The 20,492-nt window shown below is 41.9% G+C and overlaps 1 protein-coding gene across 1 annotated transcript in view; it reads right to left on the bottom strand.

The window, feature by feature from the left end:
- The window catches only part of MCCC2 (methylcrotonoyl-CoA carboxylase 2), a 73,412-nt gene extending 58,550 nt beyond the window's left edge, over positions 1-14,862 (bottom strand). Inside the window, exons 1-3 of the mRNA XM_030322606.2 lie at positions 14,539-14,862; positions 5,347-5,413; positions 995-1,079 (exon numbers count right to left, since the gene is read on the bottom strand). Of these exons, the coding sequence (XP_030178466.1) occupies positions 995-1,079; positions 5,347-5,413; positions 14,539-14,667 (281 nt within the window). The 5' untranslated portion in view covers positions 14,668-14,862. The remainder of the gene's footprint in view (positions 1-994; positions 1,080-5,346; positions 5,414-14,538) is intronic.
- Between the last annotated feature and the right edge of the window lie 5,630 nt (positions 14,863-20,492).

The following is a 20,492-nucleotide window of genomic DNA, read 5'->3' as shown; positions in this document are numbered from 1 at the left end:
ATGTCTCCTTTGAATCACTGCCACAGATGTCTAACTCATCTTGGTGCTTCCAGCCTTGCTGCCCACTTTCTACTCCCCAAACAGCAGCTAGAATGACTCTTTTCAGATGTAAGTCATGTAGATCGTAATAGTTTCATATTCAAAATCCCAAGAGCCTCCTCATTCCTCTCTGGATAAAAGCCAAAACTCTTGGGGTGCCTGAGTGAGTGGCTCAGTCGGTTAAACCTCCGACTTTTGATTTTGGTTCAGGCCGTGATCTCATGGTTCATGAGTTCAAGCCCCACATCATGCTATGCGCTGACAGTGCAGAGCCTGCTTGGGATTCTCTCCCCACGCACCCCACCCCTTACTCTCTCAAAATAAAAATAAACTTAAAAAAAAAAAAGCCAAAACTTTTACACTATCCTCCAAGGTTTTATGGAATGGAACCCTACCTCCTACCACTCTCCCCTTCATGCCTTCTACCCCAAACACACTGGCATCCTCGTTTCTTGAGCATATCAGCATATCCTGCACATTCCTACCTCAGGGCCTTTGCAATGGCTATTCCTTCTGTCTATTAACACTCTTTCACTGTATTTCGGGGCTCTCTCTCTTCACTCCTTCAAATCTTTGCTCAGATGTCACTTTCTCAATGAGGCCTACCCTAACCACCTTATTTAAAACTACAACTTGACCCTCCTCCCTTATTCCAGTCTTTCTTTTTCCCATGACATTTATCACCTTCTAACATACTGCAGAACTTAAAATTTGTCATTTACTTTCTACTTCCTCCTGCTACAATGTAAACTCCAGTTGGACAAGGACCTGTGTCAGTTTTGTTCACTCATGTATCACTAGCACCTGTAACAGTGCCTGACACTTAGCCTCTCAATAAACATTTGTTGTTGAATCTTAGAGTAAGAATCAGAATTTTAAATCACTTATTTATAAAACTGTTTAAGAAAGTACCACAGATTAGAGAACACTGAGTTAGCACTTGGGCTGTACCAACCCTGGGTCTATAAGGCTGTCCACTCTTTCTCTGGCTAAAAGTTTTCCTCTTGATACGTGGCGTTCTCGGGCTTTCTCACTGCCTCCTGCGATAAAAACATGATTAGATTAGATTGATAACATATAAGGTCTCCCAGTAATTTAAGGCCAGAAAAACATAAAACAGCCCAAAATACAGCACTTTTAAAAGTTCAACGTATCTTTTCAGAAACAGCTAATTTTCAGATCTTCCATTCAACTCACAAGCTTTATTTTCTGAAGTAAATAAACTTGCATTTAAAAAAAAAAAATCAGTCGATCTCTGATTTCACAGCGTACCATACATTTTCTGAATTCACTGGTAATTGCTTAAAGAAATAACATAGAATCTTCTCTGCAACTCATGCAATTGCCAATACTGCCTCACCTCCACCACATCTGTTCAATACCTATGATTACCTAGCGTTCTGCTACGTACTATGTGAAATTTGAAAAAGTCCTAGCTTCATTTGTCCCAGGCGAAAAGCACTGTTTTAGAAATGACCTCCATGATGAGTGCAGCAAGACTTACCTAAAGGTAGGTGACCCATAACTTTTTACACTGTCTCCAAATGGGAGAGAGCTGCACACCTAACATGCCAACTAAGAAGTCCACTTCTGTTAGTATCTTCACTCAGAGACTGGCTTCTGTGTTTCCTCAAGTTGCTCCGGTCCAAGAAAACTACAGTAGTCAAAGAGCCCACGGAGGTAACCGGGTGAGGCTGCCTGAAGTGAACAGCACACCAACCCTCCCCGAGACTGACAGCTGCTGGGCTCGGTATCTCCTGAATATTGATAACTCACTCTCAGCAACCCAAGGCATCAGACCAGAAAGGGAAGGATCATACAGTACCTTAATAGGTTTATTTTCACTGGTGCCCACGACTTTCATCTTAATCCGCTCTGGGGCTCATGAAGTGTTCAGCTATCTAAAAAAGCTATTTCTTTGGGGGCTTTTTAGGGGAGAAAACAAGCTCTTACCTACTTCATACAAGCTTCCAAGTATTACCTTGTTTTTCAAACCAGGCCTCTTTCCTCTATCCAAGGGAATTTTTTTTTTCCTGAAGAGGCAGATGGCATATTCTTAAGATTAAATCTGCCTTAAAGTTACCAAGAAAATTGTATTACACGTTTAACCTTTTAAAATGAAAATAAGTCGGGGCGCCTGGGTGGCGCAGTCGGTTAAGCGTCCGACTTCAGCCAGGTCACGATCTCGCGGTCCGTGAGTTCGAGCCCGGCGTCGGGCTCTGTGCTGACTGCTCAGAGCCTGGAGCCTGTTTCCGATTCTGTGTCTCCCTCTCTCTCTGCCCCTCCCCCGTTCATGCTCTGTCTCTCTCTGTCCCAAAAATAAATAAATGTTGAAAAAAAAAAATTAAAAAAAAATAAAAATAAAAATAAAATGAAAATAATTCTAGGAGGCAAAGATTTAGTTCCAAAAAAGTGTAATGAAGTCAAACCACTCTTCTCTTTCTCCCAACCACTCAGAGGACCTGACTTCCCCTACTAAGGTGGGTCTGGGTGTAGGAGAGCGCAGGAGAGAGGGGTTATCAAGGGGCACAGGAAATTTCTGGGAGAGGCACGTTTATGATCTTGGTTGTAGTGCCGGTTTCACAAGGAATATACCTATGTCAAAACTCAAATAGTACATTTTATTTTTTTTATTTTTATTTTTTTAAAGATGTATCGTCAGAAATTCTTTCTTTTTTTTTTTTTAATTTTTTTTTTAACGTTTATTTATTTTTGAGACAGAGAGAGACAGAGCATGAACGGGGGAGGGTCAGAGAGAGGGAGACACAGAATCCGAAACAGGCTCCAGGCTCTGAGCTGTCAGCACAGAGCCTGACGCGGGGCTCGAACTCACGGACCGTGAGATCATGACCTGAGCCGAAGTCAGCCGCTCAAACGACTGAGCCACCCAGGCGCCCCTCAAATTGTACATTTTAAATAATGCAGTTTATTGTATGTCAGTTATACCTTAATAATATTGTTTAAAAATAAATATTACAAGAAAAATGCACCTGAGGCAATGAAAGGAAAGCCAGGTCTTGTGGTGAGAGTCTTTGGAGAGTCAGGTGACCTAAATACTCACTAAAGGACTAGCAGGGGAGAGGTGGCCAGAGAAGGTAGAATGACAAAGAAGTGATAAGAAACACACACATTTGTTTTCCAAGTACTTAAGATAAAACCATTCTTTGTTAATTCCGCCTAGAGTATGAATTGGCAATTTGGAACAGCTGGTGACTTCCAGTTTTACTAGGAAAAATCAGAAAGAGGGCTATCCTTGAAGCAGATTTTCAGATTACAGAGCTCTGCTCCTCTGGCATTTAAACTGACTTGGGATATGTGGATAGCCATAAAAACAACATGACACAGCATCTTCGTTTTCCAAGGATTATTCTCAAAGATTCTGCACTATCACCATTTCCACAGACTAGGAGACTGAAAAGCCCTTCTCCTAGCTCGTTTACCATATTGCATTCATTCTAATACATACATTTTGTTCACACTTTTAACATCCCTGAAATTAGGAAGTATTCTACAGTTTACAGGATGTGGCTTTTTTTTTTTAATGTTTCTTTATTTTGAAACAGAGAGAGAGAGAGCACATGCACGTGCAAGTGAGGGAGGGGCAGAGAGAGAAGGAGAGACAGAATTCCAAGCAGGCTCCACACTCGGCTTGATTCTACAACCGAGATCATGACCTGAGGCACAATCAAGAGTTGGGCCAACCAGGCACCCCTATAGCATCTTTTTTATTTTTTAAGTTTATTTAATTTGAGAGAGAGAGAGGCAGAGAGCATGAGCACCAGCAGGGGAGGGGCAGATAGAGAGGAAGAGAGAATTCCAAACAGGTTTCATGCTGTCAGCACAGAGCCCAATGCGGGGCTCAAACTCACAAACCATGAGTTTGTGACCTGAGCTGAAATCAAGAGTCATATGCTTAAGTGACTGAGCCACCCAGGCGCCCCAAGCATCTTTTAATCAACACATCTGTCTGCCTCTGCCTGCACAGCACAAATGTCACTTCAACTGTGACATGCATTGTTAGAACTGTATGCATGGAGTTAACTTCCATTTTAAAAGTCTTCAAAAACCATCTTTAGGTCATTACAAGTCCCCTGTTTTAACCACCAAAATTATTTGTGCTTTTCCATATTGGTAAAGTAATTATCACGCAGCATTATAAAGCTAAGCACTTCAGAATCTATCAAAATACTTACAGTGGCACCTGGGGGCTCAGTACGTTAAGCATCCAGCTCTTGATTTCTGCTCAGGTCATGATCTCATGGTTTGTGAGTTCAAGCCCCACGTCTGTGCTATGAGCCCAGAGTCTCTTGAGAGCGCCTCTCTCTCTCTCTCTCTCTCTCTCTCTCTCTCTCTCTCTCTCTCTCTCTCTCTGCCCTATCCTGCTCGCATGTGCAAGCAGGCACACACACTCTCTCTCAAAATAAATGAATAAGCTTTAAAAAAAAAAACAAACTTATTTTGGAAATAGCTTTTAGTTTCAACTCACAAAGCCTTCTAAGGTAAATTTTTGCATTGACCAATCAATAATGGCACAGCAGAATTTGCTGCAACTGTTTATACATTAATAGTTTACATTCCCCCCCATGATGCAATTTCTTCCAAGCAAAAGGATGTCTGTTATGTCCACAATTTGAAAATAGAAAATAATAACAATTTGCCACGTTCTTAGGAAATATCATTTATTTAATCAGCAATAAACCCACAGAGACATTATTTCCAAGTTACATAACAAAGCAGAAAATTCATAATTATGCAAAATTAGTATATAGGATGAATATAACTAATGAACAGAAAAGGTTTCGGTTGCTTCAGGTAAAACAAAAATTTTAATGGATGCTGTGGCTGAAATAAACCTTTAAGCAGAAATACTTTGAAAATTAGTGAATCTGAGGGGCACCTGGGTGGCTCAGTCGTTTGAGCCTCTGACTTCGGCTCAGGTCATAATCTCCTGGTTTGTGGGTTCAAGCCCTGCATCTGGTTTGTGCTGACAGCTCAAGCCCAGAGCCTGCTTCAGATTCTGTGTCTCCCTCTCTCTCTGCCCATTCCCTGCTCATGCTTTGTCTCTCTCAAAAATAAATAAACATAAAAAAACTTTTTAAATTGATGAATCTGAAATTTTACTTTTTCCCACATAATGGCAATGCTGTAAGAGCAAAAAAACTGACAACAGGAAAAAATGAAATGTCAGCACACCAACAAACAGTCTTGAAGAGTCAAAGCTTACTGCTACTGGTTCTTCCTAAAACCAATAACTATCAAGGAACATTTTCATTAAAAGCATAAAAGGAAGAATAAATGAGTGTTTACCTAATCTTATTTTCTGTGCTCGTTCATGGAGCTGATTTACAAGTACTTTCATCTGTTCATAGTTTTCCTAAAACAGAAGCAAAGAAAGAAAGGGAGAGTAATATTAGAAAGCAATTATCTTTTTTTTTTAACCAAAGTAAGGGCTAATGTGAACATCATGTGTCACTGCATGTGGCCTCACACCTACCCATGTGGCCTCCATGTGGTCACTCCATCGGATGGAAAGGATGACTCCTGCCTCTCCATTTCTGCCCAAGCTCCCCTTCACTACCACCCTCCCTCTCCAGTCCATCAATCCTAATATTACCCCTCTTTAGAGATCAATTCATGTTCCCTCTCATCTGTAACACCTCTCATTTCTGGTCACTCCTACTCATTTACCATCTTTCTCCCTTCAGCATTAACCAAACTTAATTCATTTCTGTTTGTTTTCCTATTTTAAGGAATATAAGCCCTTTGAGAATTAAAATGCCATCTTCCTTTTTCTGTCCCATCAATCACTGCCCTAAGAAGTTTCCAACCAATGCAGAAATACTTGGGGGTACCTGGGTGGTTCAGTAGGTTGAGCATCTGACTCTTGATATCAGCTCAAGGCATGATCTCACAGTTCATGGGTTCAAGCCCCACATCACCCTCTTCACTAACTTTGCAAAAGCTGCTTGGGATTTTTGGTCTTCCTCTCTCTCTCTCTCTCTCTCTCTCTCTCTGCCCCTTCCCTGCTCAAATGCTCACTCTCTCTCAAAATAAATAAATAAATAAGGGGCCCCTGGGTGGCTCAGTCGGTTAAGCGTCCAACTTCGGCTCAGGTCATGATCTCACAGTTTGTGAGTTCAAGCCCCGTGTCAGGCTCTGTGCTGACAGCTCAGAGCCTGGAGCCTGCTTCAGATTCTGTGTCTCCTTCTTGTTCTGCCCCTCTCCTACTCTTTCTCTCTGTCTCTCAAAAATAATAAAACATTGGGGCGCCTGGGTGGCGCAGTCGGTTAAGCGTCCGACTTCAGCCAGGTCACGATCTCGCGGTCCGTGAGTTCGAGCCCCGCGTCAGGCTCTGGGCTGATGGCTCGGAGCCTGGAGCCTGTTTCCGATTCTGTGTCTCCCTCTCTCTCTGCCCCACTCCCGTTCATGCTCTCTCTCTGTCCCAAAAATAAATAAAAACGTGGAAAAAAAAATTTAAAAAAAAAATAATAAAACATTAAAAAAAAATTTTTAAATAAGTAAACATTAAAATAAAACACTTGCTAACTGACAAATTACACTTAAAAACAGAGCCCAGGAAACACAACAGATCCTATTTTATATTTAAAAAGGAACAAGAGCCACCTGGGTGGCTCAGTCAATTAAGCGTCTGACTTCAGCTCAGGTCATGATCTCATGGGTTCTGAGTTCAAGTGCCGTGTTGGGCTCTGGGCTGACAGCTCAGAGCCTGGAGCCTGCTTCAGATTCTGTCTCCCTCTCTCTCTGCCCCTCCCCCCCCCAAAGGTAAACACTAAAAAAAAATTTTATAAATAAATAAAAAGGAACAAAACTCTATGTTTGCACGTCTTTAGAAATTTTCTAGAGTAACATACAAGAAAATATAAACTGTGAGAGGTGGAAAAAGGGTACAGGGCCTAATTTTTCACCTTCTGTAAATTTTGTTTGATCAGTATATTACTTTAGACCAAGAATTAAGTAGCTAGTTTTTGTGAAAATTCAGAGTTTAACCCACTAATACATTTTGCTCCCCACGATGTCTTTAACATCTCTGATGATCTAATTCCTTTTACATGATGCAATACTAAGCAGCTTGCCAGCTGTTCAAAATTAGAAGAATTTACCGTGTTTACAACAGAGCTCTATTTATTTTCTACAGCTCTAAGAGCTCCCAAGGTCAAGGTTTCTGCTACATTCTCTTGCTCTGCAAAATGCAGAAAATAAAAAAGGGAGAAGCAGCAGATTGTTAGGGAAAGAACCTCTGCCCTGGATCAGGGAGGTCCCAACCTCAGAACCATCTCTGCCTGCTAGCCCTGTGATGACTTCCCTGCTAGGTCTCCCGAGCCCTGTCCTACGGCAGACAACCTGTGGGAACAGAACTCTGTAACTCGCCTAGAACGTTGTTTCCCAACCTTGACAGACATTGGAATCACTAGGAAGCTTTGAAAAATAAAAACAGGGGCACCTGGGTGGCGCAGTCGGTTAAGCGTCCGACTTCAGCCAGGTCACGATCTCCCGGTCCGGGAGTTCGAGCCCCGCGTCGGGCTCTGGGCTGATGGCTCAGAGCCTGGAGCCTGTTTCCGATTCTGTGTCTCCCTCTCTCTCTGCCCCTCCCCCGTTCATGCTCTGTCTCTCTGTCCCAAAAATAAAATAAACGTTGAAAAAATAAATAAATAAATAAAAATAAAAACAAACCCTCAGAGATTCTGATGTCATTGGTTACAAATGTGGCCTGGGCATTAAGCACCATAAAGGTTCCCCAAGCGATTTAAATATCCAACCAAAAACAGAGGAACACTGGCCCATAGTCTCCATTTCTGAGTTACCCTCAAGGCAAATTGGAAACCTACCAAAAGGGGCGTTTGGTAATAGGCAAAGGGTTCTTTTATCACCAGAATTTTTTCAGATTACCATAGTATTTGCTGATATTAAGAGCATGAGGCAGTGGAAGCTGAGAACTTCGCTCTACTACAAAGCCTAGGTTAGAGATCCTTCTTATTCTCAGTTAGCAAAGTCAGAAACTCCCAACTTCATGAATTGCCTCAGACAGAAACAAAGCTCTGCACTGGAGCGTGTCTGTTCAGCCCATCACCAAGAGATGGCATTAGAGCAACGTGTGTAATGCCACCTGACGTGTATGAGGAGACTGAGCAGCCTTTCAAAACGTAACATCCAACCTCGGTACTGACAGCCTCCTAGGCTGAGAACTACTGCTAGTAAGCAGGAGCTGCGTCCTGAACTCCTTTGTCATCTGCAAGAGACGCAGCAGAGGGAATTTGTAAGGGGAAGACCTCCTTGTATGAACAAAACAGAGTGGTAAGGAAGCTCCAGGGGACGGAGTTGGTGGCCAACTCCTATCTGTAGCTAAAGGGCATCTTCTCTATGGACTCTCACCCGACCCTGCGCCGCAGCTCTGTGGCTCAGGACTGGGTGCTACTCTGGTCTCAGGCCCTGGGCACCCGCTCTGTGCTGCTGAACACACAAGGTGAGGAAAAGATCTGATTACTGTGTTGCTAAGTGGAAAGGAAAGCAGATTATTTTACTGCAACAAGTATTTTTTGCTGGTTTTGTGCTTAAAGTCTAACTTGTCACTTCTACCTTTATTCTAAGGTTAAAAATCCACCTCATAAATGTCTAAGATACCTTTTTTTTTTTTAAAGTAAGCTCTATGCCCAACATAGGGCCAGAACTCATGACCCCGAGATCAACAGTCACATGCTGTACTGACTGAGCCAGCCAGCAGCCACTTAGAAACCTTGATCTCAAGAATCCCCATGGATGGTGAAGCGCCTTCATGAGGATAGGCAGCCTTCTCAAATGCTCCACTGTTTGGAATTTCACTTTCTCTCTCTGCCACTCTCAGCATGTGATTCTATGGTTATTCAACAAAAGATGTGCTCACTGTTGGGTTTAAGGAATTTCTGAAAAAGAACCTCATCCAAACTGTTAACCCTGTGTCTCTTCACTTTCTAGTAGTCAGGTTAAAAGATAATCTGAAAAATACACTGTAGGAAAGAAAAGAGAAGCCACATATATTGTTCAACATGTGACTCCAAGTTCAATAAAAGGAATTTGGTGCTAATGGAAAAAAAAAAATCTGAATACCTACTGTCTCAGCAAGGTATGTGAAAAGCTAACACATTTACCTTGGAGTAAGCTTATATTGTTAGTTTAAAATTGATAGGATGAAGAAAAAAAAGTTTTTCCAGTGACATTATTTGCAGCTAATTCTCAAACAAGTCCATCCAGTCATTATGACATACTATCTTCTGCTCAGTCCTAACTTATTTAGCTCAACAGCACTAGAAAATGAATAGACAGGTTACAGTATAGCAAAGTGAAGGGGCAGGGATTTCTCTAACATGTTCAGCTCCTCTTTAATGGGGTTTGTCATTGTTGTTAATAAAAGAAATTTAGGGGCACCTGGGTGGCTCAGTCAGTGAAGTGTCCAACTTCAGCTTAGGTCATGATCTCATGGTTCGTGAGTTTGAGCCCCATGTCAGGCTCTGTGCTGACAGCTGGGAGCCTGGAGCCTGTTTCAGATTCTGTGTCTCCCTCTCTCTCTGCCCCTCCCCCACTCATGCTCTGTCTCTCTCTCTCTCTCTCTCTCTCTCTCTCTCTCTCTCAAAAATAAATCAACATAAAAATTAAAAATAGAAGAAACTTAACTTTGTTTCATGGAAATTTTCAAACATATACAAAAGCAAAAAAGATTAGTATAATAAATGTAGCCAATGTCCTTCAACAATTATCCACAATGGCCCAAGCTTTTTTATTTTTGCCCCCACCCTGAATTATTTTGAAGAAAATACTAGACATAACACTTCCTCTGTAAGTATTTCCAAATCTCCAAAAGATGAGGACCATTACTGCATACCAATACTGTTAATAAAATCAAATATCCAGTTAGTGAAGACACTTCCTCAGCTGTCAGAGGAAGTTTACAGTTTACAGTTTTTTACAGTTTATTTGAATAGGATTCTATGGAAGGTCTATATAGCCACAAGCGACTGATATTTCTTAAGTCTTTTCTGAAATTCTGAAATTTTCTGAAACTAAGTCTTTTCTAAGTTCGCCCATCTTTTTTTTTGCCTTGACATGTTCTCTTTGTCCCCTAGATTTTTCCCACAATGTTAAATGCGTCCTCCCAGTATCCTTCAACAAGTTCTTCTTCCCTTGCAGATCTAGAGGCTGATGGGATTTTGTTGTGCCGTAGTTTCTTATTTTTCCCCCAGCTCATCAAGAATTAGCTGACCTCGGGGAGCCTGGGTGGTTCACCCGGTTGAGCATCCGACTCTCAGTTTGGGCTCAGGTCACGATCCCAGGGTTGTAGGATCAAGCCCCGAGTGGGGCTCCACTTGCCACTTAAGATTCTCCTTCTGCAGGGCATCTGGGTGGCTCAGCTGGTTGAGCATCCGTCAGACTTTGGCTCAGGTCAGGATCTCACAGTTCATGAGTTTGAGCTCTGTATTGGGTTCTGTGAGGACAGTTTAGAGCCTGGAGTCTGCTTTGGACTCTGTGTTTCCCTTTCTCTCTGTCCCTCCCCAACTTGCATTCTCCCTCTCTCTCTCAAAAATAAATATTTTTTAAAAAGAAAGAAAAAGATTCTCCCTCTGTCCCTCTTTCTCTAAATTTTTTTAAAGTGAAAAAATAATAATAATAATTAGCTGATGCCCCTCCACCTGCATTCTACCTCCCAGTCTTCTGTCAACTTTGCAAACCACAGGCACCAAAGTTCAGAATTGATGAGTAGTTCCATACACACAGAGAAAACAAGTAATTCTCTACTAAAGTGGGCTGAAACCCAAGGTACAATTGCTATAGCCTATGACACTGACCAATTTAGAACAAAGTCAATCAAACCTAAAGCTACTTATACAAGGGATCTTTATCCTAGCTAAGCCAGTCTTCCAATTAAGAAATAAAGGAAATTGTCACCAATTGCCAAGGCTTTCTGAAGCATATGGCCATGAGAAGTGACAGCAGGCAGTTTGGATTCCTAGTCACTAGGAAAACTGGGCAGAGAGAAACCAGACTGTGGCCAGGGCTCCTAGGTGCCATCTCCCACCCAAGGCATGGCTTTATTTTTTGTTCCCCTCTTGTGGGTTTTTGTTTGCCTTAAAGTTTACTACTTGTAGCTGGTGGCCCCAGAAGACAAAGATACACCTAAGTGAAATCTTTTAACATGCAACATAAGAACACATCCACTCTCTCTCTACTGTTTATCTGTGGCAGACACGTAGAGCTGCTTATCCATATCCATTCTTCCCATCCTTCTTAATGATGAAATCCCAATTTTATTCAAGGTAACAACATGCCTGGCTGGAAAAGTAAAACATCGTAGCCTCCTTTTGTAGACAGGTGTGGCCATGTGACTAAATTCTAACCAATGAAATAGAGGCAGAAGTTGTTAGGCATGACTTCTAGAAAGGCTTCTTAAAAAGAAAACAAACAGGTGAGGGTGTCCTTTCGCCTACTCTCCCTTCCTCCTCTTTGTCCCTGAACTCAAGACATAATAGGTGGAGCTTATGTGGCAACCTCTACAGCATGAGACAGAATGTACTACTTATTCAAAATTCTTCTGTCCCTCTCATCTTTGCCAAGGTTCAGTGTGAGATTATCCTTCCCCACCCACAGTCTATGAGTCTGTCCCTTTTACTTGCTTTGACCAGTGGAATGTGGGCAAGGGTGACAGTGTACCAACTGCAAGCAAAGGCTCTAAAAGGGACAGTGTTTCCATACTCCTGTCTTGAGCCCCAGCCTTCCATTATGAGAGAAGCATCCCTCGGCAGCCACTGCCCCTTCGGTCTGAGTTCGGGAATAAAAAACAAATACAGCAGACCTGAATCTGGTGCACTGCCCAGAGAAGAACCACCACAACCAACCCTGATCCCAGAGCAAAAAATAATATCTGTTCTTTTGGACACAAAGATCTTGGGATTGTTTGCTTTACAGCATTACTGAAGTGAAAAGCTGGCTAAACAGATCCTGAGATGACATCACGGAGGGAAGGAAAAGTTGCAAGAGCTAATACTTCTTGAGGGCTTATTATGTCCCAGGCAATGTTACAGGCAGCCACTAATTGTCCTGATGGTTCTATAAGATATGCACAGTTATTAATGCCATTATACAATTGAGGTAACTGAGGTACAGAGAGGTTAAGTAACTAGTCCAAAATCACTCAGCCAACAAGTAGTAGAGCCAGGATTTAAGCCAAGGCTCACTAGTTCCAGAACCTTGCTCTTAAACCATTATGCCACACTGTCTTTGCCCACTCACAGGGCCACTGTTAACACTTTAGCTTATTTCCCTCCTGTTTTGTTTTGTTTTTTTTTCTCTCCATGGAAATATGTTATTTTTAGTTTTTAACATACATGAAATACTAGACTAAGGCCTTTCCCATCATACCACAACTACTTCCGTATTCTAATTACTAGTGCACAGACCGGATCAGAACATTAAACATTTTACACAGAGAAAGAAGTTATATGCTCAGGCCTATAGCCCCAAACCCCCAGCTAACAGCCACCATCAAAAACATAGGCCTCGGGGCGCCTGGGTGGCTCAGTCAGTTAAGCCTCCAACTTCGGCTCAGGTCATGATCATGCAGTTCGTGAGTTCGGGCTCTGTGCTGTCAGCTGAGCCTGGAGCATGCTTCAGATTCTGTCTCCCTCTCTCTCTGCCCCTTCCCCATGCACACTCTGTCTCTGTCTCCTTCAAAAATGAATAAACATTAAAAAAGCAGAACAAAACAAAACACAGGCCTGGACCTAAAGCCAAAAAGATGGCAGACCAGGAAGCTCCAGGCCCTCATTCTCCCACAGAGACAGGCCCAAACAACCAAAAACTGGCTAAAATAACCTTACAGAAACTCTGGAAAATGTCAAAAGCCTACAGCAACCAGAAGAACACCCAGCCAAGAAGTCATATTCAAAACAGAAACAAGCCTCTCCTCCATACTGCCACCACACTAATGATTCGATCACATCCCATAGGATTTTGCCACTTCCCTACTTAAATATCTTAGCAGACAGCCTGCAAAATAAAATCCGAAGGTGGCTTCAGCATGCAAGACGCTCCACTATTTAATCTCATCTACTCCATGAATTCATCAACTCCATCAATTCCATTCCTTAGTCATTACTTCTAAGTCCTCATACCCTCTATATGCTTCCAGAACTTGGTTATCTATGTTCTCATAACTTCCGTAGTTTGTACAGACTTGCCTCTCCTTCTCCACCCTGAACCTGGCCAGCTGTGACCCAACAACAATCAAGATCCAACTCACTCATTACTTTGTATCTGTGGCTTTCTGTAACCACCTTTTTCAAGTTTTAGATACCACTTACCACAATGCACTGTAAGTACATGCTTTCTTGTTCACCTTCCCACAAAATTATGACCTATACCAAGTACCTAACATACTGCCTAAACCAAAGAAACCACTTAATATTTCTGAATTAAACAGTTCTCTCCTGACCCCAGAAAATCTAGACTTTTGGAACCCTCTCACTGGATACTGTTTGCTTCAGCCTGCTTATTTTCTTTTGATGTAAGGAAACTGTTTAAAATGTCTTTTCTGGGGGCGCCTGGGTGGCTCAGTCCGTTGAGCTGCCAACTTTGGCTCAGGTCATGATCTCACGGTCCGTGAGTTCGAGCCCTGCGACGGGCTCTGTGCTGACAGCTCTGAGCCTGGAGCCTGTTTCAGATTCCGTGTCTCCCTCTCTCTGACCCTCCCCCGTTCATGTTCTGTCTCTCTCTGTCTCAAAAATAAATAAACGTTAAAAATAAATAAATAAATAAATAAGTAAATAAATAAAAATGTCTTTTCTGAAAGTTACTTGTACAACTTAAATGTTATCTGTATAACCTCAGAAACCATGGGATAGGGTGGAATTTCCCGGCTTTGAAATTTCACAAGCTGTTTCTGTGATGCTGTTTTACCTCCCAATTCCAAGAAAGGGTTATTCAAAGACAGCGTGCGATAAGTATGTTCTATTAACATAACCAACTATTTAACTAAAGTCTGGTAAGCACAACCCTATCTGTACCAGGCAAGTGGTTCCCAAAGCTGGACTTCGCCAAGCCCTCAGGACTTCACTAACAACGCAAACACCAGGATCCCACCCCAGAGACCCCAAAGATCCAGGCCGGGGCTTAACGCAGCCGTATATTCAACAAGTTCCTCGGCTGACAATGCTAAGTCAGGTTTTGAGAACCACTGATTTCAAAGATACAAAATACAGTGCCAGTGCTAAAAGTGAACTAAGATATATTTTATTTGGAACTATCTTCCTCTGCAAACTTCACGACCCCTACTGTGTCCCAGAATCATGACTGGGGGCTCCAGAGAAAAGAACAGAGCTGTTAAAGTGTGTCCACAATTCACCGGCTTCCTTGTCCGGCCAGTGTTTAGTCCTGTCCGGCCCACACTGGCGGACACAGGAAGAGGAGTCACAGGCTCAGTCAGGCCCGGGCCGCCGGAGCGCTCGCGCAGCCTACCTGGTAGATGGCAGAACCCGAGTCCGGCTGGGTACCCAGTGTGGCCACCGAGTCCCCGTGATAAGCGCGCGGCCCGGGGACAAGGGCGCGGGCGCACGGCCGCAGGGCTAACCTCAGGGAAGCCCACATGACAGCCGGCCCGGAGCGAAGAACTAGCGCAACAGAGCGGCCTGCGCAGGTTCAGAGTTGGTTGTTTCCCAGCCGGCTTCCCTGATTCGGGGTACAGCTCAGCTCGAGTCCTTACAGCCCAATCCGCCAGAAACACCCCAAAGTCTCAGGCCAGCCACAGCACGTGCGTGGGCTCGCCAGCCGTAAAAGGTCGACGCTGCGCACCACGCCCCCCGAACTCAGCCAATAAGCGACAGAGGCGCAGCACCGCGAGGTCCTGTACCCTCGCGAGCGCGGGAGTTCCGCGGTCCGGAGGCGGAGCCACCTTCCCCTTGCCGCCCCTCCTGTCTGCTCGCTGTGCTGGCTAGGTGAGGTTCAGTATCTTGGGAATCGTCTCTGTTGGTTTTCCTCGTGCTGTTTTCTTCTTCCCCTCTTAATAGAAAGGGGCTTGTGGGGGAGGGGAAGGAAAAGAAAAAAAAAGTTAGAGAGGGAGAGAGCCAATCCATAAGAGACTCTTAAAAACTGAGAATAAGCACTGGGTTGAGCACTAGGTGTTGTATGGAAACCAATTCGACAATAAATTTCATATTTAAAAAAAAAAGGGGGGCTGGCACTTGAAAAATCTTATCCCTATAGGAGAGCTGGAAACCGAACAGGCAATTAAGCTGTCCTGAGAAACAAAACTCTTTAAAGGAGATACATATTTATTCATTCATTGAGCAAATATTTCTTCAGTGTCTCCTGTGTCCATTGCTCTTCTGGCGCTGGATCTAATAATTTCATGAGTCTTCCAGCTTTGTCTTCTCTTTCGGGTGTTTTGTTTTTGTTTTTGGCTATTTGGGTGGGCTTCTTGAGATTCCGTATTAATTTTAGTATGGGTTTTTCTGTTTCTGAAAAAAAAAATGTCATTGGGGTTTTGATAGGGATTGCATTGAATCGGTTCACACTGGATAATATTGACATCTTAATGGGGCGCCTGGTTGGCTCAGGTCATGACCTCAAAGTTTGTTGAGTTTGAGCCCTGCATCGGGCTCTGTGCTGACAGCTCAGAGGCTGGAGCCTGCTTCAGATTCTGTGTCTCCCTCGCTCTCTGCCCCTCCCCCACACATGCTAGCGCGCTCTCTCTGTCTCTCTCAGAAATAAACATTAAAAAATTTTTTTTAAATATATTGACAACAGTATTAAGTTTTGCAGTCCATGGACATGGAATGTGTTACCAGGTATTTGTGTCTTTAATTTCTTTCAGCAATGTTTTGTAGTTTTCATTGGACAAGTTTTACACCTCCTTGGTTAATTCTTATTTTATGCTTTTGGTATTTTATTATTTTTGATATTATTGTAAATGGAAATTGTCTCTGTAATTTCCTTTTCAACTTGTTCATTATTAGTGTATAAAAATCCAATTGGTCTTTGTGTGTTGACTTTGTATCCTACTACTTTGCTGAATTCATTTATTCTAACAGGGTTTTTTTGGCGGGGGTGGATCTTTAGGGATATTCTACATACTTCTCATCTGCAAAGAGATCATTTTACCTCTTCCCTTCCAATTTGAATGCCTTTTATTTCTCATTTTTGCCTAATTGCTCTGGCTAGGACTTCCAGCATTATGTGAATAGCAGTGGCAAAAGTGGACCTTCTTGCCTTGTTCCTGATCTTCAGAGAAAACACTTTCAGTCTTTCATCACTGAGTATGATGTTTGCTGTGCATTTTTCATATGCAGCCTTTATGATGTTAAGGTAGTTTTCTTGTATCCTTAGTTGATTGTTTTTATTATGAAAGAGTGTTGAATTTTGTGAAATGTTTTTCTGCATCATTTGAAATGATCATGTGTGTCTTTTTTTCTTCTTTATTCTGTTAATGTGGTATATATTTCATTGATCAGTTTTGGTATGTTGAACCATCATCTTTGCATTCCAGGAATAAGCCCCACTTGGTCATGGTGTATAATCCTTTTTATTATGGTGCTGAATTCAGTTTACCAGTATTGTATTGAGGATTTTGCATCAACATACATAAGGGTATTGGTCTGTAAGGTTCTTGTGTCATTGTCTGGGTTTGGAATCAGGATAATGGCCTCAGAAAGCATCAGGAAGTGTTCTCATCAATTTTTTGTAGAAGTCTGAGAATGATTGGTATTAGTTCTTCTTTAAATGTTTGGTAGAATTACTGAAGCCACAAAGTCCTTTTTGTCTGGAGTTTGTTTTTGATTACTGATTCAATCTTTTTACTGTATATCTATTCAAATTTTGTCTGGAGTTTGTTGTTGTTGTTTGTTTTAGAGAGAGAGAGACACCACGAGCAGAGGACAGGGGCAGAAGGAGAGAAAATCTTAAGCAGGCTTCACACTCAGTGCGGATCCCATCACGGGGCTTGATCCAATGACCCTGGGATCATGACCTGAGCTAAAATCAAGAGCCAGACTCTCAACTGACAGAGCCACCCAGGCACTTCTCAAGTTTTCGATTTCCTTGCAATGTAGTCTTGGTAGGTTTTGTTTCTAGGGATTTGTCCCATTTCATCTAGGTTATCCAGTTTGTTGGTGTGGAGTTGTTCATAGTGTTGTTTACTTTTTTACTTTAGGGAATACGATATTTCAGCTTTCATAATGGAAATAAAGATGTTTTTACCTCTTTTTCTCATAAATGATCCCAAAGCAACAAAGGAGCACAAAAAAGAATTCATATCCCACCTTCAGTTAAACTAGGACACATGTGAAGACAGTAAGCAAAAATAGGAATGATAAATTTAGCAGAAAAAAGGAAGCTGAAATCTAAGCGCTTGCAGTGGAAGATAAAAACAAGTAACAAGTCAGTTTGCCTCCCAGAAATCCCTGCAAGGCTCAGAAACTGGTGGTACCAGCAACAGAGAAAGGTGTGGATGGATGTGGGGAGAAGCGGTGGAGACCAAGAAACAGTGGAACTACTTGGAAATCTGTATAAGAAGTAATTAGAACCCTGGGTTTCCATTCCCACTTTGCCCAGGAGAAATTTTCTGGAGAAATTGCCATCTCAGAAATTTCAAATATAGGGACATTAGACAAGAGTGAAGTGCCAGACTGAAATCAAAAAGATTAAAAGTTTGGAGGCCAAATCAAGAAAACCCTGTTCCCCACCTTCTTTTTTCCTCCAAGGTCTCAAATGCTGGCTACCAGCATTTATCTACAAGTCCATATAGAAGTTTATATAGAAGTCTAGAGAAACCTTAACACTTAACAGAAAAGATCAACAGTGACATTTGAAGTTCCCCAATGGAAAAATTCCTTAGAAAATAATGCATCTACAGTGTACCTCCAAATTGGCATGTCCTATCTATCTATAATCCATTAAGCTTGTAAAAGCTCCCAATCAACATTTTAGAAACTTTCTCTAACATATACATGGATAGCCAAGGATCAACAGGCATTTGAGGAAAGTTTTCAGCATGAAAAAAAGATACCCACCTCAACCAAGAAAACCTCAGAAGAAACCAGTAGTAAAAGGAACAGAATAAACTGCAACATCCTTAGAGAAATGAAAATATATGGCATTCATGAAACAAGAACAGGATTATGAAAAAATTTTTAAAAGCTTCTGGAAATAAATATATGAAATCAAGAATTTTAATCTGTAGAAGGGAAGGAAACATGGAAATAAAAATTTTTTTTAATGTTCATTTTGAGAGACAGAGTGAGCGAACAAGTCAGCATGAGCAAGGGAGGGGCAGAGGAAGAGCATCCCAAGCAGGCTCCCAGCTACAGCGCAAAGTCTGATGTGAGGCTTGACCTCATGACTGGCTCAATCTCATGACTGTGACATCATGACCTGAGCCAAAATCAAGAGTCAGACGCTTAACTGACTGAGCCAGCCAGGCACCCCTGGAAATAAAATTTTAAGCCTCATTTCCAATTTAAAATTTGGTAGAAATGTAATCAAAGCTAGAGATTACAAGCTTTAATTAGTCACTTAATGAGAAATTTTTAAGATGGGAAAACATGTCATAAGGAAACAAGATACTCTGCTAGATAAATTTATTAGATAAATGAGAGGTTAGCAATTATTTCCTGATTGGCATTTAACTTCAGTTTATTCTTAATGTTATACTTATCTAAAGTTTTAGTGGTTTATACTTGTGTATCTTACTGTAATTGAGTTTTTAACTCTGTTTGCTAAAGGCAAATAGCATTGCTATAATATTGAAAGGCTTCCTTTAATAGACCCAAGGGTTGCTTTTAAACCTTAAGACTATGGGGGCGCCTGGGTGGTTCAGTCGGTTGGGCGTCCGACTTCAGCTCAGGTCATGATCTCACAGTCCATGAGTTCAAGCCCCACATGAGGCTCTGTGCTGACAGCTCAGAGCCTGGAGCCTGCTTCAGATTCTGTGTCTCCCTCTCTCTCTGCCCCTCCCCTGCTCATGCTCTGTCTCTCCCAGTCTCAAAAATAAATATTTTTAAAAAATTAAAAAAAATAAACCTTAAGACTATGAATGGGTGCTATAGAAAACTGTTGTTAAAATCTTTATTATAATACAAAAATCGTGTTTTAATATTTTAGCAATAAACAATTAGAAAATAAACACCATTTATAACACCATTTATAAATGGTTTTAAAAACATTTATAATGTCATCAAAGAGCATCAAGTCTTGGGGCTCCTGGCGGGCTTACTTGGTACGGCATAAGACTTTTGATCTTGGGGCTGTGGGTTTGAGCCCCACGATGGGTATAGAGATTACATTAAAAAATCTTTTGGGGCGCCTGGGTGGCGCAGTCGGTTAAGCGTCCGACTTCAGCCAGGTCACGATCTCGCGGTCCGTGAGTTCGAGCCCCGCGTCGGGCTCTGGGCTGATGGCTCAGAGCCTGGAGCCTGTTTCCGATTCTGTGTCTCCCTCTCTCTCTGCCCCTCCCCCATTCATGCTCTGTCTCTCTCTGTCCCAAAAATAAATAAACGTTGAAAAAAAAAATTTTTTTTTAAAAAATAAATAAATTAAAAAAATCTTTTAAAAAAAAGAACATCAAGTACTTAGAAATGTAACAAATAAGGTGACACTAGTATGGATTTACACAAGAGAAATAAAAACATGTCTACAAAAAGATTTGCATAAGAATATATAAACAGTCCCCTAGGAAAATGAACAGGAAATTATGGTGTATTCGTATAATGTGGTATACTCATAAAATAGAATAAAACTCAGCAGCAAAAGCGAACTGCTAACAGGGATGAATCCCAAAAACATTGAGCGGAAGTAACCAGATAGAAAAAAACAGGCAGTGTGATTCCACAAAGTTTAAGTCCAAGCAAAACTAATCTCTAGGTGACAGAGGGGAAAGAGCTTAAGGGAACTTCCTGGCATGATGGAAATGTTTGTTTTGCAGGGTAATTACAAAGGTGTATGCATTGTCCTTGCTCAAAGTGAATACTTCAGATCTGTGTATCTTATTAAATGTAAACTATGCCTTAAAACTGTTAACTGCAGGGGTGTCTGGGTGGCTCAGTCGGTTAAGCATCTGACTCTTGATCTTGGCTCACGTTATGATCTCATGGTTCTTCAGATCAAGACCCACGTCAGCTCTGTGCAGACAGTGCAGAGCTTCCTTGGGATTCTCTCTCCCTCTCTCTCCGCCCCTCCCATGCGTGTACTCCCACCCTCCCTCTCTCTCTCTCTCTCAAAACAAATAAATACATGAAAATATTTTTAATTAAAAAAAAGATTAATAGAAACTGCAGATATGAGAACCGTGAAAATGAAAAGGACAAAATTATCAAAACAAGAAGAACATTTCCCAGAAGGGAGGTAAATGAAGATTCCATATTAAAAAGATCCATTAAGTTTCCAGCAGCATGAATTTAGGGGCGGGAAAGGAAGGCAAG

This window comes from Lynx canadensis, chromosome A1, assembly GCF_007474595.2.
Source record: "Lynx canadensis isolate LIC74 chromosome A1, mLynCan4.pri.v2, whole genome shotgun sequence".
NCBI lineage: Eukaryota > Metazoa > Chordata > Mammalia > Carnivora > Felidae > Lynx > Lynx canadensis.
This window is presented reverse-complemented; position numbering and strand designations above follow the sequence as displayed.